Below are 19,821 nucleotides of genomic sequence, written 5' to 3' on the forward strand. Positions count from 1 at the left end.
AAGTCTCCACTTTCGGTCCTTCTACTCTGCTTTTCTCTGTACAGTGTTGCTTTTATAGTCACACACAATGAAGGATCAATTACTTTTTGGAGCAAGTATCATGAGACTTACTAACGACATTTTAAATTACCTTTCCCATTACTTCTCAGGGGTGTCAATATATGACTTCCTTCTTAAGTTCACTGGATGCTGCTCTGTTTTTGGAATCAGGCTCACAGGTTGAACAGGAAGAAAGAGAAAAACAAAGAAAGCAGTTGTATGACACTTAGGAGTTCATTCGTTTAATTTAGTACCTCACTCACAGGGCTGACCGCAGTTAATATGTAGGAACTAGCACTTGGAAGAAAACTGCCCCTCCAAAAAAGCTGTTAACTATCACTCCAGTCCCCAAAAGGTAAATTTTCCAGGCTTCTGGAAAAGTAGCATATCTGATATTACCAAAACTCAGATGCAAATAGATATCTCAATACAGGCTCGTTTTACAGATAATTGAAACTATTAAGTTATTCTTTTATAATTTCATAATGCAGAACACAGATAGTGAGGTTTTTATTTACAATGTTCAATATCATTTTCTACCCTAAATATAATTTAAAAATGAAAGAAAAGGTGATAAATACATACATGTGTGAGTGCATACACATGTAATAATCACTTATTGCAAAAAAAATATATAAAAAAAGAGAGATTTACCATCATTTTGATTGAAAAACATTTCTACAAGGAAAATGAGCCATACCAAAGAAACTGGCAGCCTCTTGATAGTTTCCAGCGCGTTAATTCTCCCATTTGTCTTGTTTTCTTTAACATCTTTTCTATTTCAAATATCGATGGAGTTAATGCCTCTGGTTTGAAGAATGTTACACTGGGTAATGAAAGTTTCAGATTTTTAGAAATAAGCTTGCAGCACTGCAACAGCAAATATGAAGGAAAGAACAACAAAGCCAATTATAACAGACAAGGAGCTGTAATGGAAGGTAAAATACAGGCAATGATGAGGCCTAAGGAATGTGAGAACAAGGGTTCCGTGTTGACTACATTTTGTATTCCAACGCAGAGCTGTGTTCATGAAAACTCTGACGATGTTGTTCTCTCAGTAGAATTAAGACATCATTCCTTTTCCAATTCCTATTTAGGACTTTAGCTTTTGACTGCCTTTCCTCTGACATGCTAATCCTCAATGGCTGACCTGTCCTACCATTTTAAGATTTAATATATTTCCACGGGAACTTCAAACTGTGGGTCTCCGTTTTCGACCAATACCCTTCCCTCAGCCGCGTAGGCTCATTATTAGAACAACTCTCTACACCCCACTCTCCATAAGATAAATTAAGTCACTAGCTTCCAAAACAATTGAAGCTCACAAGCTTTCATTCATCAACATTCAAGACAAGCAGCACCACAAGGCAGATTGTGTATAAATCAAAGCAACAAATTCTTTATTCCCAAGGCTCATAAATCTAAAGTAGTGAAACGTCCCTAAAATAGTTTTATTTTTGTAAATGTAAAATTTTATGCTGAGTAAATGACTCTATCTTAGCTTTAATCAAGCAATTTACTGTTAACAAAAATATGTTTTGCACTATTCTTTTAAAATGTCTTGGGCACTAGCATGCTTTTATGATATCTCTTTTCTCAAATATGATTTTATCTAATTAACATGGCCCAAAACAATTTTATATGATTAACATGTTTATCAAGTTAATGGGCTCTTATTCCAGAAAATTCAGATGTGAATCCAGCCAGATCTATTGAGTACTTGTTATTAATTAGCAACAGTGCTAGTTTCTAGAGATAACAAGTTGAACAAGACACAGTTCTTGACAAGAGTTTACCTTCTAATAGAGAAGGGAAGAAAGGAAAGGAGACAGGGAGGGGGCAAAAAGAGAAAGAAGGAATGAAAGGCAGGAGGGAGTATTAGAGAAAGGGGGGAAGATAAAGGAAGAGAGGAACTGTTGAAGAGGGAAGTTATTTGCTGAATACTTAATAATTAGCAGGCAATGTGCTAGATGCTGATATTGACAATATCTCATTTAATCCTCAGAAAATACAATTTTAAATTTATTATTTATTCTCATTTTATAGATAAGAAAAATACAGCATCAGAAAAAGTCATTAATTTTCATAGGGTAACCCAGACAGTAAGTGGTTGGGAAAAAGTTCTTTTAATAATTATAAATTAAGGGAGATTAAAGGATATCTTCATATGTAAGAATACAAAAGGGCATGGATTAATGTACTATATCCTAATTTCTCAGTAGATTTCTACTGAGCAAAGAGGTATATACGTAATAGAAAATAGATGTTACATCATCATCAGTTGACAAATTCAATATTATTTAGGTTATTGGTGTTCACTGCTATGGGAATACCTCTATTCACTCATTCATTCATACATATTTATTGATTACCTATTATCTGCTAGAATTGTGGTAGATGGTTGGGATGAAGAGGTGAATATAAGTTTTGGAGTTATCGTTCTATCAGGAAAGGCAGAGGCTAAATAACTAATTGCACTATTAATTATTTCATTGCACTCATGGCAAATGTGACAGAGGAGAAAGAACTATAGGGCATCATGAGAATGTATATTGGAGAGGACTTAGTATTGAACCAGGTCCTGATGGTAAACAGATGAGTAAGACCTCTTCTTTTCTTAGAATATTTCACTGTCCACTCAATATAAATTGCAATACCATGTGATACAAAGACTATCCTATATTGAAACTATGAGCAATACTCAATGGAATCACTTTAAAAAGATAAATGGGAAAATTGGAAAATAATTTAATAAGAAGATTTTAAGTTGGAAATATTAACATGCTTGTGAATTTTTCAGGTAGAGTAGACACTGCAGAAATTGTGACTGAAGTAACAGCTTTTTGAAGAAAATTGTGACTATAATCAAATACTGTGTGTGCTATAAAATTAATGGTAGTTTCAGTTTGGTGAAGAAAACAAAAGGTGGTATTAAATGACATTCAATAAGCTTACTGATAAAAGCATGTGGTTGCCTTATAAAAAGTGTTTTTCTTATGTTAGGAGTTTGAATGTTATTTTGAAGAGTAATGAATATAATAATAACTCTGTAATCCATGGGAAAACAGAAAGGAGTGAGGGTAAAATAGTGGTAGTAGAACCATATTTGTGTCTGCTCAAAGACTAGGTTACAGAAGTAAGAGCCTGAATAATGGCAATATCAAACAATATCTTTTTTACTCCAATTGTTAGAAGTTGAGGCAGTTTTGATAAGGGGATGAAAACGAGGGAAAGGGTAAGGTTAACACTGATGGCAAATGGTGTTGCAATTGGACAAGAGAGAAAGACAAAAGGAATATATAGATGAAGTGGTGATGTAACTTTGGTATATATTAAGTGTGAGGTGACTGCAGTACAACAACGATATAATACCAGTAGACAGTTGAAATAATAAACATGGCACTGTGAAAAAAGTTGGAGCTGTGGATGTAGATTTGGAAATCATTACATCCTATAGATGATATTTGATTTCATGGATATTGCTAAAATTATGTGGGGAAACCATTTACAAAGGGAAAGAAGAGAGTCAACAATAAGAGAAAGACTGGTGAAGATTTGCCTGGCTACTCTGCTACTCCAGTTGGGTGACATTCATCAGGCATGGAACAATACTGCTGTATTTTCCTCACACCTCTGAGTTGAATCTGAGGAGATGTTGTTTTGACATTATATGTTTTACAAATACTTGAAACAACAAGGAAACGTTTTCTTGATTTTCCCAGTTGCATAATTAATGATAGTCCATTTGAAGTGTCTGTCAAAAGTTCAAAATTTATTTCAGAGTTCCTGAGAACGTCTTGACCTTCTAGTTCACCTTTTGATAAGTGTAAGCCAACACTACAAATAAGAGTATTGCCCAAGACCAGTAATGTATAGGCTGTTAATTATGTTTTAAAATAAACAAAACTATTCAGTTCCTGGTGTTGTAATCCATTAAAAGGGAAATCACTTTTTCCTCACAAAGGAGCATTCTGTCTGACAAATGAAATTGCCCTTCTTGTTCTCAGATGTTTACTTTCTGCATCACTGATTGATTGTTAGAGTTGCCAAGAAATTTTTAATTATACAGTACTCAACTGTGTATGAGTAACAACAACAACAACAAAATAATGGAGGTGAAGTGGATGGATAATGAAGGGCAAAGTGAAAACTTATGATGTGATTGAGTTTACAGAGCCATAGTTTTTCAACTGGACAAAGTTGAACACTGTTAAAGATAGGATTCTATCCTAGGTCACTTAGTGGTAGTTTTTATCTTTCATTTGCCTAAGCTTCCACCACCAATCCAAAATACTATCCCTTCACCCTATGAGACAGACAGACAAATAAACAGACAAATATCAAATGGAGTCTTACCAAATGTTACCATCAGTATACATTAGTTTAGACACTCTAGTTCTACAACGTTTTCCTTTACTAGAGAAAATATTAAAAGCTTGAGATAAGGGGTGGATGAAGTGGGGGAAGGAACTATAATAAAAATAAAAATATAGTGTAGTATTTATAATTATGTAATTCATCACTAAACCACCATCCCCCTGGAAATTTTTGTTACTGTCCTTAGAGAAACATGACATTAGAAAGCATTTAAACTTCAATTAATATTATCCATTCAATACAGAGGTTTATTCGTTGGCTTAGAAATATTTATTGATACGTGTTTTAGATTTTGTGAATGGGTAAAAACAAACAAACAAACTATACATATATACATTATTTTCTTTAAGAATGTGGTGATAAAACTGGTGAAATACACACAAATCAACTCCAGACCATGTAAATGCAGTAATAGGGAAATATACATTTTAGAAAGTTTTCTACCTGATGGAGGGTAGGATCAAAGAGGATTGCACCAAAGAGGTGTCACTTGAGAATCTTCAGATTCTTAATTTTATTATTATCTAAACTCAGAGCCATAATCCGATGTTGTACTCCATGCCCAAGACTATTGTTATACTTTAACTTGAGCAGGCTGGATGGTGCAGCAATAAATACAATTTGGGAGAGGTTATGAAACTGTGGGGCCAATTTTTTTTTTAAATTTGGAACTTAGACATTAGGTATGAGTGATGAGGTATTATCTAATTATGGGGCAAAGGTGTAATGGCTGCCATAATGAGAAGGTACCTTAAGACTGAAGAGTGATGCAGGCAACTCCATAGAATATGAAAAAATTTATAATAGGGTATTAAGAGGTGGAACAGACAGATGACCCAGCAATATGTGCAGATTATTCTCCACTAACAGACTCCTGTAACTTTTTAATACAAGTATAACTCATGACTGATGATTGACAAGACAGAGACGAAGAATGCTGTACATGCCAGTGGCCATACCTCCTGGTCATCTTGTGATGAATGATTTTTTATAATGGATACTATCACCTGTTTGATATTTATCTCAGTTGTCATACCATTCTGGCCATTACTAACAAAAATATTTATGGCTATGTGTTAAGGAACACAGATAATCATCAACTAGAAGGCTTTGGTATGCTTGCTAAGGACGTGAGGTTGGTTAAAGGTCACAGCAGGAAAACTTACAGACATCTGGGACACAGAGAGGAAGATGGTTTTTGTTCTCAGCCACATCTATAAAGACATGATTTTCTCTTTCCTCCCCAGAATAAAAGGGGATAAAAGTTAGCTAATCCAGGCTTCTGGATTCCTCTGAACCAGTGAAACTCTACTCCTCCTTCCATCATCAACTCCTAGATTGATAAAACAAATTAAGATGGCACTTCTTTGAAGGACAAGGAAGGCACTGGAAGTTGTATCCTTATTTTCTTGTACATCCTTTCCTCTGCTTGATAAATGAAAAGACAGTAACATAAAAGTGAAATGACCTTAACTGAGTGGGTCTGACCTACTTCACTGTGCCCATCTGTACTATCCTCAGACTACCTTGAGTAGTCCTTCTAGTCTGGACACCTAGTTCACTGTGATTACCATTTTGATATTTAAAATAGCTTTTTCTATGTGACTCTTGCCATGTTATTTCATATAAGTTTACACATCAGTCTTTCTGCCATTATCATTACCATTAGTGTGTATCACTAATATCACAGTGATACAGTGATGATACATTTGATGGAAATACAGTGTGTTGCTGTGGCCTGAGTTATATTTTCAAAAATACTTTTTCACAGCCTATTTTTCTTGAGGCCAGTCCAAATTTCTTTCTACTATGCCTGTGATGGTAAATATCAAGCACGTTAATCTGAATTGCTCTTACGATACTCATGGAACAAGATATGATATAATTCATCAATTTGGTTCAATTGCCACTCACAGGTAATCTTGAACTTTCAGGGATACCTCCAAGACATGATTATGAAATTGCTGTGTATAACACATTGGAGTTCATCATGTTCTTCTTGTCTTTGGACTCCTGTCAATGCCTATAACCTAAGTATTGCTTGAAATGGTCTCCAGGTAATTAGCTAGGTAAAGATGTAAAAAGCAAGATAATTTGTTTTTAAAAATTGTCATTCATTAACAAATAATTACTGGACACCTACTATTGGCCAAACCTTTAACAAGGCACTAGGAATTCAACAATTAATTAACAAGTTGTAAGTGATTCGCAGTCTAAGAGATTTTACAACTTAATAGGAGAGACATTTTAAAAACTAGGTAAATCTAGTGTGATAAGTGCCTTGATAGGAGCAAGGCAAGGTGGAAGAGGAGTATATAAGACAGGTGCCTCCCACAGACCTGAGCAGCAGGGACGGCTACCTCCTTGAATGTGTGATAGCTCATGTGAAAGACAGGAAAGTTTTTGCAATTGAAATATATGTCTCTTGTTGGAGTGAGCAGTAGGTCCCAAATGAAGGTAAAAAGATGTTCCACAACTCAGAAGTAAGAAAAAGCCTGTCAAGTACAAGGATTCAGAGTGGCCAGAGCAGGTAGAATGCAGAGTGAGCGAGCAGGACATGGTGAAGCTTGAGGCAAGAAATAAACTGAGGTGCCAAATCATGAGGCCATTTTGTATTTATTTTGTCCAAATGGCAACTGTGATCCATTAAAGTTTTAGATGTGGGAGTGAGAGAAACAGTTCTTTGACTGGGAATTGGATTCAAGAATGTTCCAAGACTGATTTTATTCCAATTAACTAACTAAAACAATAAGAAGGCTCAGAATAAACTTGATTATTTACATTTATCAATCTATCCAGCAACTCCTCAGCATGTAACATTCCCATTTTTCCTTGCTGAGAGAATGCTTGGTAAGTTATTTCAGATAGCTTATTAGGTTTGGTAATGGATTTATACATGGAGACAATGTTTACCAGAAAAAGAAAATTAGAAGGAAAAATAAGGAAAGCAAAATTTATTAAGCCTTTATTACATGATAGACGCTGTGTCAAGTACTTTCATGTGTATTTTGCCTACAAATTTAGCTTGGGAAAAGGGAGGTAATGAGGAACGCATTGCATTAAATGGTAACCAACTCTGACCCACGTGTTTTCAAATATGGGTCAAAGTCCCTAACTGGAGTCATAAAAATCCCAGGAAACACAGCACTGATGTCCTTTTGAAGAAGTGTTGCCCTGAACTACTACTGAACTGCTGTCTTGACAATACAGGAATTTCTTTGCTCCTTTCGTTGATCCCTTAAATTGGGGTTCCTCAATCTTGGTATTATTGACATTTTGGGCTGGATAATTCTTTGTTGTGAGACTGTCCTGTGCATTGTATTATAGGATGTTTAGCAGAATCCCTAACCTCTATTCGCTAGATGCTAGTAGCACTCTCCTCCCATACCTATAACTACAAAAAGTGTCTCCAGACACTGCCAAATATCCCTTGAGTTTGCAAAATTATCCCCAGTTGGGAACCACCAGAGCAATGCTTCTTAAATGATGATGTAAGAATCTCTGAGAATAAGATATTGGTGTTGTTGACAAAGTTTGCATTAATCCTTGGGGAAATAAAGAAACCTGACAACATATTAGGTTCTTCATTCTAAATTTACAGTCTTCCTACATGTTTAGTATCAAATGTCCTTTCTTTTATAGAGTAATGGTAAAAATAAATGGTTTTACTCTTCAATTTCTTACTTGGAAAAATAAAAAATCAGCCATCTTTTATCAATTTTCTAATTTTTATTTTATGTTATTTTATTGATCCGTGAAATACAAAATATCAAGTAACCTCTTCTTAGAGGTGATTTAATGTCTGCCTAGACATTAGATAATTTAATGTCTGCCTCATCATAATTTAATGTCTGCCTCATCAAAAGAGAATGCTCTTGCAGCATCTGGGAAGAAACTACCTCGGTTTATTCTGACTAAGTGAAAAATAACAGTTTGCCTTAGAATTCCATGCATTCCACTCTCTCCCCTCTGAAGAACCTCCTGCTATTACTTGTAAATTCATTCTGATAATATTGATGAAAGTGCTAAATATACTGGGGTACGTGCATTTTATATAAAGTGATGAATACTAAAGAAATACTTCAAGACCAAAAGAAAAGTCTCTCTAATGGTAGATTTTCAGGCACAGGTAGGTGATTGTGGAGATATTAGGCACAGGGAGTCTACCTTAAATTATGTTAATTTAACTGTTTAGTCCTATAAAGTGATATAATTTCCACAGAAATTAAAAATCAGTACCTCTTAATAATGAGGAAGGAAAATGAATAAAGCTTATGTTTTTCATGGTACTAAAAACTAATTATTTTGCAAGTTATACTTTTAATAGTTTCCAATGTAGATTTGAAACAAAATTCATGGGCATGATACTCTTTTAAGATGCTAACATGTTCCAAGGCATCATAGAAGATGGGAATAATGTGATCTACCTCTGTGAAGCAAGGACAGTGACTGGATTTCCAATTCCTGTGAGTGAATCTATCCCCCAAGGTCTATGCTATTCCAGGATTTTTGCCAAACCACAGAAATACTGTTTCTGGCTGGTCTGTAGAATCACATGTTTCTGTATTCCTGAGTCTTCTGTTTGGTTACTTACCCGTCCCTTCCTATTTCTTCCATGAACAAATGTGTGCTTGTTCCTTACATTGCCAACTTGAAAAGTTGTTATGTGTATGCTCACAAGGGAATATCTGATTCAGAGAGAACAGCTGTTATGTTAGCCTTGGAGTGATTTCATAAGTCTAGTCTGAACAGCCTCCAAAGTTATAGTGACTACTTGGGCAATTGTGAAAGTATGCTGTCTTTGACTGTGAGGAAGGAGTGTATGTCCTAAGAATTTAAAAAAGTCCTGAATGTGACCATCAGAAGCCCAGGTACATGTCTTTAGAAACTGAAGAATTACTTGCTACTCTTTCACATCCTTAAAGTCAGGGCTGTCACCAGCTTATATGCCATCTTTGTGTGAAGAGAAAGGAACCTCTCTTCCAGGTGGATGCAGACAGGCACCAAAGCATAGTTCTTGTCCAGCAGAGCTTATGTTGGGTTTCTGGCCCTCAAGTCAATTAATTTACTTTATTCATTTTTACTTAACAGTAAATTATTTGAATATTCTATAACTGGTATTATGAATGTTCTATTGACACTAATTTTAATTTTTATATATTCTGTAATTAAAATTTTGATGAACTCTTTCAATGAAATTTCTAGAATTCACTGTTTTCTAATTTGATATTTTGTGTTTCTAATTCAGGGTTTTCTAATTGGATTTTCTAAATCCCAGTGGATTTAGAAAACGAAAACTTTCTTGACTAAAGTTTTGATGTCAAGTTCCGTTTATGTGTGCTGTAATATATGATTTTTTAAAAGTACATTTCCATGAGCTCTGTAAAACTTTTTTTTTCTTTCTGTGGTACAAATTTCAAAGTGAATATTGGTGTAGTAGTAATGTAAACTTCATTTCACGGATCAGAATTGGAAACTACTATCCAGAGCCACTTGAAGCTAGAATAATGTCTAGTATTATTTAGTTTGTATTAACTGACATCAATCTGGGTAGCGTAAAATCTTCCTATTCAAATTGTGGTTCTCTAGACCAGCAGGATCAGCTACTTGTTAGAAATTCACCATCTCAGACCCCATCCCTGATCTATTGAATCAGAATCTGCATTTTACCAAGATTCTCAGGTGATTTGTGTGCACAGAAAAAAATACTAGACTGTTAATTAAGCCATTTAGTCTATCCTCCTGGTTTGCCACTGCTTACCAAAACTACTTCAAATTTCTAGACCTTGTTTTCTTTATAAAACAAGAATTTAGAGCAAGATAATCTTTATATTCACTGTAAGTTCTAAAACTCATTGTCAAATGTGTAGTAATTTTACACATATATATTTCAAGAGGGCAAATATACTTTAAATGTTTTGTTCTTTAAAATTTAAGAAGTAAGTTAAGACATAATTTGATCTTCTTTGAAAAGAATGAAAGTTTGAAATAATTTGAAATTATTTACATATGAAATGCTTCACCAAACACTTAATGCAAAACAACTATTTTATATTATTTAATCTCTTCTTACCTTAATATGTATGCTGGCCATTCTTTTCTTTCTTCAGACCTGTATGCTTTAAATTATTCATAGATCTCCTGTCTTTTAATGATATGAGACATGTCCATATATTATGACTGGACAATGTCCAAACAAAAAGAGCATTAGGCGCACTGCATGAGGAAAACTCTAAGCTTTGGATCTAGTTTAGTGGGTTGGAACGTTTCAAATTATTATTAATATTTTATCTCCAATGTTTGTTCTATAGAATATATATATATATATATATATATATATATAGCTTTAGAGAAGAAACTGATATTTCTATTGGAATACATTTTTTCAGCAAATATGTATCGTGCTCTGTCTTTTCTAAGGACAGACACTAATTGTTCACAAGAGTTTTCCAGGGATGATCACACTATTTGAAACATAATGTCTGTAAATATGCAAAAAGTTTGTGTTAATTGAAATATTAAATAAATGGAAACTTTTATTACTTTAAAACTATTTCTAGGGATGGTAGATCACCTCAGCCATGGAGACTTAGCCATGCCCTTCTGTATTCTACCTTTCCTATCCTTCCCCACTAAGCTAAGCTATGGAATTATAAAGAAGTATGTTCATGTGTTTTAAGACACTCCTTAGATAAAATGTTAACAACTTATATTAAAACTAACCTCTTTTATTACTGTCATTGATATGTGGTATATAAACCGAAAACAACAAAAGAACAAGAGAAACAAATGAGAAACAAAAATTCATAGACACAGACAATAGTTTAGTGGTTACCAGAGGGTAAGGGGGGAGGGTAGTGGTAGATGAGGGTAAAGGGGATCAAATATATGGTGATGGAAGGAGAACTGACTCTGGGTGGTGAACACACAATGTGATATATAGGTGATGTATTACAGAATTGTACACCTGAAATCTATGTAACTTTACTAACAATTGTTACCCCAATAAACTTTAATTAAAGTAAATAAGTAAATAAAAATAAAACCAGCCTCCTTTATTACAAACCTAGAACCTAGAAGTGCCGGAATTTCTTCTCTTCCTTTCACGAAGTGAAGAGGAATCCTAAAAAATTATAGTATGATGTACATGCTTCAAGACCTTTTCACTTCTTGTTTTCTCTTCACAGAATGTTCTCCTCCCATAAATTTTTAAGGCTCACACCTTCATCAGTTTCAAGTCTTTTTCAAATGTCAACTATTCAATTCAACATGGAGAACCTGTCCCCCACCCCACGGGCCACCTGCCTGGTGTACAAAGAAGTCATGATGCTGACTGCTGACCCACCCACTGGCATCAAGGTCCTTCCCAATGAGGGGAACATCAATGAGGTTCCCAAAGAGGGGGATCTCACTGATCTGCAGGTCACCACTGAGGGCCCTGAGGGGACCCCAGATGCCAGAGGCCAGTTGGGCATGAAACTCCTGCTGGGAAAAGACTTTCCCGCGTCCCCGCCCAAGATGTACTTCCTGACCAAGATCTTCCATCCAGATGTGGGCACCAGTGGTGAGATCGGTGCCAATGTGCTTGAGTGGGACTGGACAGCTGAGCTGGGCATGTGGCACATGTTGCTGACCAGCAGGTGCTGATCCCGCCTAACCCCCAGTTTTCCCTCAAAGAGGTGAATCACCTGCTCTTGGAGAACTGCTGGGAGTCTCCTGCCCTGGCCTGCCTGAACAGACACATTCACTGGGGCCAGTGTGGCTGTGGTCTCCTCCACCCATCCCGGGGCCCCTGGGTACCAGGGAGGAGCTGAGGGCACCATGGCCAAGAAGCATGCTGGCCAGTGCGGTAAGAAGCTGGGGGCCAAGAAAATCACAGACAAGGGTGCTTGGAGTGATTATAAAACATGGAAGGTTTTCAAAGAAGAGAGAATTGGGGATATATTAGCAAAAGAATAGAAAAGATTATTTTTAGAGCAGGGCATCTTCTTTTGGGTGGAAGGGATCAGCAAGGCAAGTGCTTTATCATGCAGATTGCTTCTTCTTCCCATGGGAATGGAGAGGGCCTACATGACAGATAACCTCATTGTTGTTGACCAGAAAGTCTCAGACTGGTTGGTTAAGATGATTTTTCGGCAAGAGGTTGAAACTGCAATTAAATCAGGATTAAATCTAGGTTTGGTATCATGGGTATTTTAGCACACATGCATTTTGGGTCTGTGGTTTCTTTTTAACAGCTCTTTCATTTACAAACTGATTAATATTGGTCATGTTGAAACCTCTTGGAAACTAATTTTCTCATCTGCAAAATGAGGAAAATAGTACCAATCATGCAGAGTTTTTATGAGGATTAAATGTCTTATTGATGAAGTGCTTAGGACAATCTTTGGCACTTAGTAAAAACTCAGTGTTGGGATATATAAGGTCAAGTAAGAGAGTGGACAAAAGCAAACTAAAACTCTTTGACCTGGCCTCATGTTTACTTTAGAATATGGCCATTATACAATATATAATCTCTATGTTTCCTTCTATGTTTATACATCTTATCTCTAAGGTTAGATTGATATTCCAAGCCAGGGACAGAATCAATTGTCTAGGAAAGCAGTAGTCATTTGCCTGATTCCAGGGCAGTGATTTGCATTGTTCCAGGAAGGAGGAAGGAGAATCAGTTACTTGCTATGCTCTGCCCAACTGGTCTGGAATTGTGCAAATTAGTACAATATTTGACTAATTTAGTCCAACACAAACAGGGAAATTTCTTCCTGACCAACTCCATCCACCAGGATTTAAAAAAGAAAAACAAAAAAACAACCCAAATGTAACTGACCTCTTATAAAACCAGGCATTTTCTTTTATAAACTAAAGATTGTATAAATAAGAAAGCACTTAGGCAGGATTAAACAATATTCTAGAGTCAACAACCACTAAAATCTTTGTTGAAAGCCTTTTAAAGATCTGAATAGTATGTGTTTCCTTTTCTCCATTGACTTGTGGTACTTTCAAAGTATTATAGAGAAGTAAAGAGAGGAGTTGCCAATCTATTATGCCATAACAAACAAAGAGAAAAAAAGGGAATACATTTTATTGCAAAATCTTTGTTATTCTAGATAAGTCTGACCAAGAATAATGTGCTCTTTTTTAAAACCATGGCCTAGTCTTGAAAAAAATAACACAACAATACAAATTAATGCCTTGTAGAGCAAAACTTTTGGTAGCTCAGCTAGGCAGGTCACTAAGTACTACTCGTGAGTTCTTTTACTTTCTCAAAGTTTTATCATCTTTCTCAAAGATGTATCAGTAAAATTGAGAACATCACATTTGATTTCACTTCAGATCTCTCACAAACTTTCAAACATATTTCAATTCATTTTTCCTCAACTCCTTTCTTTTTATGTCAGGAGATGAAGTGTCCCTCCTGCATTTAAGGTCAATTCTTTCTCCACCTACATTTTAGATCTCATTCTGTCCATGTCTTTGAAATCTTACTTTTAAAAAAATTGGCCTATGGCTGAAACAAGCTAACATTTTGAATCAACTAGTTTTTTTCCTCATCATATCTACAAGAATACCCAGTCTTAATAATACCTTTGCAATATGCAATCAAGCAAAAAAAATGTTTTGCTTTGATCATAAAAGTAGACGAAAATACTTCCTGTTTTAATATTTAAATCAAATCACATTCACTTTACTCTATATTACAATACCTAGGACTATTGATTTTTGTCTATGTGATGAATATTATCAAAATTAAACCTGAGGCTGGTGGCACTGAGCAGGAGGGGCTGACCTTGCTTGGAGCCGGTGTAACTGATGGAGGTCAAAATTCTAAATAAGCAAAAGGTGTCCCTTTGAAGTAGTAGTGAACTGGCATTCTGTGCTTTATGTGAATTTCATTGACAATAGCTTTAGAATTACACAAATTTTCTTTAGAACTTGCTTTCATCTTTCAAGTCCCAATTTATAATAACAAAGTCTGAACTCAACAAAATTCTGTAACAAAACAAAAGCAAAAGCATTTTTTTTGTTTTTTAAAGTTTGCCCCAACTCAGACCTAGTAGACTTCTTTCAATTTCTCAAATAGTAAGGTCTTTCTCACTACAAGGCTTTTACCATGCTATGCTCTACAACTAAGATGCTTTTATTCCTCATTCCCTAGAAAACCTCTACACTTGACCGAAGGTGTAGTATAATATATTGTTAAACTAAATCTGCTAACTAGCATAATTCTCCTACCCCATCACTACTTTTTCTTTTATCACCCATGGCACCACCTATGAGTTCTCCTTTATATTGCACTGAATTTGAAATTGATGATTCAATATTTGTCTTTCCTATTTAAATGTGACCTTAATGAGGGCAGACACTAAAAAACTGTGTTTTCTTTTTTACTATACTTTCAGTGCCTAGAACTGGATAGCATAATGATAGTTGCTCAATAAATATTTTCAATAAATGAATTTTGTTATGGTAGAACTGACCAAATAGCACTCATTCAAATAATAATTGTAAATCAATTAACTTTTAAAAACAATTTTGGCTTTTTTGATGAGAATAGGTTTTAGAGAACCAAATATGGAAGCAGGGAGCCCACTAAGGAGTGTATGGAAGAGATACACTGAGAGATGATGGTGGCTTTGAACTGGGGTGGGAGCTAGGGAGATGGAGTAGAAAGGAGATATTTGGAATATGTTATGAAAGTGAAATAACCTGGACTTGCTGTGAAGAATGAAAGAAAGTGAGGAATGAAGAATGATTCTTTATTTTTGCTGATGCTACTGGATGAATACTTAAAGTCAATTTCTGAGATCGGGTGTGGATGAACAGAGAATTCAGAGTTCTCCTTTACACATGTTGTGTATAACATATGAACACTTTTTTTCAGATATCACATAGGAATGTTAGGTAGGCAATTGGAAAAATTGAACTACAGAGGAAGGTTGGGAGCTAAAGATATAAATTTGCAAAATTTTTGTCTCACTGGTATATAGTTGATATTCATATCAAATATTGGCCAAGAGGAGCCAGATTCTTTTAGGTTATTAAACCAATAGCTACAGTTATATTTATCTTAAAGCTACATAAAGTGATTTTTTATATACTTCCATAGTAAGCAAATTCTCTGGAAATTTCTCTTAGAGATTTTTCATATGTGATCGTGTGGGATTTAAAAAAATCCAACCTAATAATTTTTCCTTGAGTTTTAATATATTTTGATAATATATCTAGATTTAAAATATAAATCCATTATTTTAGGCCAATATTTTCTCTTATTAGGGAAAAAAGCAATTTTAGGCAGAGACTATTAGGACTTAAGAACACTAATATCTGTAAATATCAGAGGACTAAAGACTATGCTTTGACCATAAGAATTTGTACCTCTGTTATTCTTTTCAGATTTCATTAAATTAAAAAATATTGTAGAGTGTGAGATATGTACCAAGACTGACCAAAATGCTTGAAGTACAAAGATGATCCCAGCTTGAAAATATGAGCCACTGTGTTCTTTGCTGTCAGTTATATAACTTTCTTGTATTATTGTTAAAACTCCAATTATATAACTGAAGTACAGATCTCTAAGCACAGAGTTAGCTTAATAAATGTTATTTTAATCAAATTGAATTACATACTAAATAAAATATACTAAAATTTTCCTTGCATACGTATTCCCCAGCCCAAGCCAACAAATTGTAAACCCTTGGATGAATTACATCTAGAAGTGGCCAATCCTTTCCTAAATATTTAAATGAATAACATGAGGTATTTAGGCCAAAAGTTCATTCTGCTGGGTCTTTTTTTTTTTATTATTATTTCCCAGTTTATTCATAGTAAAGATAAAGATACAAATGTTTGCCACACATAATTGGTCATTGTGCTACTCGAGCCAATCCCTTGTTTCTGGGATTATGCACGTTGCTGAGCTGAGCTGCTCTGTCCTCGTGGAGGGGCTGGCACCCCTGCCCAGCTGTGCAGTGTGAGAAAAACTAATCCATGAGATTTCCATTCTATTACAGGCAGAGATTTAGAGATCAGCATTATTTTTGAAAGATTACAAATACAGACCATTCTGCTTAGGATAGAAAAGAATAAGACATCTAATTTTTAGTTTATTTCTCCAGTTTAGTCAGAACTGAGACCAAACTTCTTTGACAGCGTTGTATTGACTGTGCTCAGACTTATATTTTTCACTCAGTTAAAATTTTGAAATATTTACTTATAAGGTAATAACTGTCTTTGAAATTAAGCAGTTCACAAAGCAATTATTTTCCATACACATTCACATTTATTACTACTAAATAAGATATTCATAATTTCTCGAATTTCGATCTGAACATATAATTTGTGGTAATAAGATGTGGGTTCTAGTACAGATTTTATAATTCACTGTATGGTCGTAGACAAACCATTCTGGATCTCTGCCTTCACCCACATCTAAAAGGCATAATAATACCTTTTTAAACCTACTTTATAGGCAAGTAGACATAAGATTTATGTGAAAACATTTTGCTAAAATTGTAACATTTTATCACATTAACTATTTTCTAATACTTGATTTGCTTTTTATAATTTAACCAAAATAAAGATTGCATACTTTCAGACCTACAAAATTTGGCAGTTATACAGGGTGAATTAAAATAGTAAAGCTAGTCATATAGTAAACCCATTCATCCATGTTCTCAATTACATTAAGAAATAGTAATTATAAAAATGGGTAAATTTTTGTGAAAATATTCCTATTTATTCTAGCTTAGGAGTTCTTGCCCATATCAATGGATTGTCTGGCATCGGCCATGGCATCCGGTACTTGAACAGTCATATTGTCCATAGATTTAGTCAAGCAGATTTGGCAGCCCAACCGGGATCTGTCTGTTAGCCCATAAGCCAGATCAAGCATGTCATTCTCCTCATCAGTGATTGCGTCTAACTTCTCATATATGTGCTTTTCAAAGATAAGGTGACAAGTAGAACAAGCCAAGGTTCCCTCACATGCACCAAAAGCATCAATATCTAGATTATTTTCAACCACAACATCTAGCAGAGAGTCACCGACTTTTCCTTTGGTTGTTAATATTTCACCGTCACGGTTTAAAAAGTGGACTGTTATTTTATCTTTTGAGCCGCTCTGCTCAGGAACAAGGCGCCCCCCAGCGGCGGCCACGGAGGAGGCGCTCAGGAACAGGGCGCCCCCAGCGGCGGCCATAGCCCATAGTGTGGTAAGCACCGGATGCGACGCAGGCCGCACAGCAGCGGCCGCGAGAGGCTCCCGAGTGCTGGCGGACAGCTGCGCCGCCGCCTGACGCCCGTGGGCCACGGCAAAGGTCATGGCAGGCTGAGATCCGAAGTCCTCCTGCTGGGTCTTTTGATGTGCCTACAAAACTGTCAATCCACACTACAGTTTTACTAGTATGTTCCAGAAGTAACCTCAAGAAGAAAAGAATCCTATGAGATTATGTTTGGAATGAGTAGTTCAATATAAATTTTGCCAAAATGATATAGTAAATTCAGGCAAATAAACATATACTAGTTATAATTAGTTAACTTAGCAACAATTTTAGGATTAATTTATCCTGAAAGATCCAAAATGAGTTATTTTTATATGGACATAAAGATGCGAACTCCTTTTAGCATTACTATTTTGATAGTGAAGAATGCTGGTGCATCAGAAAAGTACAACAAAAAAAGTGTATATTTGAACAGATTAAAAATATTTTGTGAACTAGATGTGCCACGAAGACTCACATTGCCTGGTATTTCATACTGTTATTCTTAGAGATCATTAACTCCAGTTGGTTCTTCCTGTATAGTGTTGTGAACTGCAAAGCCATCTTTATCAGAGTAAAACCAGGACTTCTAATCACAATTCATTGGATGAAGAATGACTGAACATTACAAAAGTGACATAATAAAGATTCTCCATTTTTTTTTAAAATTTATTTTTATTAGATTGTTCTTATCTGGGAGTAAGAACTTGAGAAGCCCAAAGAAATGATCCCAGAAAAGCCAAGCAGAATCTCTATATCTAGTATACTACCGTTATAACAAATCCTTTTTACGTATATAGAATAGCTTTTTCTTTAAATCTGAAAATATGAAAACCTGTATGAGTCAAACCAACACAATTTAAAAGAATTATTGGTCCTGCTTGCAATAGATTATTGAGGCCACATGTATATAGAAGTGGACTGTGTGATAAGCAAGATTTTCCCAGCTAACTCAGCAGTGAAAGAATTTATTAAAAAGTTATTAAGGATCCTTTTTTTGCTGTTTGTTTGTTTCTTGTTGTTATTTTTGCTCACAGTGAAGGCCACCGATCATAAGAATTCTTTACCAGTTGTGTAGTCTTCAGTTCACAAATTGAGGAATCTGTTTCATTGACAGTTCTACTTGAATGGGGGGAGGGGTGGTTACATTAGCCTCCTGTTAAATATAACTACTGCATTGTGGTACATGGAGGGGCTTCATAAGATCATCGTGGTTCCATTTATATTCCTGCCCCCACTGTGCATCAATAAATCTATTGTTTCTTGAGAATTTGTATGTGTTATACCAGAGACATGGACATGGACTCCCTGAATGGCCAGATACAAGTTTCCAATTCAGTGGAATTCTAATTGTATTAATGAAAATATATTTCTTTCCTGGGTTCTAAAACATTTAAATCAGAAGGGCTCATATTCTCAAGAATGGAAAATAAGCATTTTACAACAACTGCCGCCAGATCCACGCCTTGGTTCCTGGAGTCATGTATTTCCATTTCTAGAAGAAATAGGAACAAACACTTTGGTATAACTCATTCTAATGTCTTGGCTCAAGATATGCACTGAAGATGGATGTCACCAAGATGGCAACATAGGAAGCTCCTGAAATTCCCTCCTCCCATGGACATACCAAGAATACAGCTGCACATGGATCAGTTCTCTCTGAGAGAAATCCAGAAACTACTTGAGTAACTCCTACACATAATGCAGAGGATTATCAACATGAATGAATGTGATGATTAATGTGACGGGTTAAACATTTTTGATTCAATGCTTATAGAAAGACATGAATTTGTATACACAATAATTAATATGATTTATCTATTCATTAAGGATATTTTTACACCTTATTAAGGCAGTCAATTCAATAAATATAGACATTGCTCTATATTACCAATATAGCAATGTTATATAACATTGTTAAATTGATAATATAATATAGACATTGTTCTTTTTAATATACTATATTTCTGTAATTGCCTCCTAACTTGTGTCCTTGTTTCTAACTTTGCCTTCATACTCTTTTGTCCATACCGAAACCAAAATGATCTAACACGAAAACTAAAATGTAAGCCAGATCACATCCTCACTCTGCTGTAAAGCCTATAATGGCTTCCTGTTTCCCACAGAGGAAAAGCCAATATCCTTA

General features: G+C 35.2%; 1 protein-coding gene and 1 pseudogene across 1 annotated transcript; one reads left to right on the forward strand and one right to left on the reverse strand.

Moving 5' to 3' along the window:
• The first annotated feature begins 11,685 nt into the window (after positions 1-11,685).
• Positions 11,686-12,375, forward strand: LOC117028751 (ubiquitin-conjugating enzyme E2 S-like; annotated as a pseudogene).
• A 4,659-nt stretch (positions 12,376-17,034) lies between these two features.
• Positions 17,035-17,737, reverse strand: LOC117028752 (adrenodoxin-like). The gene has a single exon (XM_033117640.1). It carries the CDS (start codon positions 17,735-17,737, stop codon positions 17,162-17,164), a length of 576 nt encoding a protein of 191 aa, XP_032973531.1. The 3' UTR covers positions 17,035-17,161.
• Between the last annotated feature and the right edge of the window lie 2,084 nt (positions 17,738-19,821).

The sequence above is a fragment of the Rhinolophus ferrumequinum genome, chromosome 10 (assembly GCF_004115265.2).
Source record: "Rhinolophus ferrumequinum isolate MPI-CBG mRhiFer1 chromosome 10, mRhiFer1_v1.p, whole genome shotgun sequence".
Lineage (NCBI taxonomy): Eukaryota > Metazoa > Chordata > Mammalia > Chiroptera > Rhinolophidae > Rhinolophus > Rhinolophus ferrumequinum.

Coding starts and splice junctions, on each gene's coding strand:
- LOC117028752 (XM_033117640.1), bottom strand. CDS start 17,737: ATGACCTTTGCCGTGGCCCACGGGCGTCAGGCGGCGGCGCAGCTGTCC.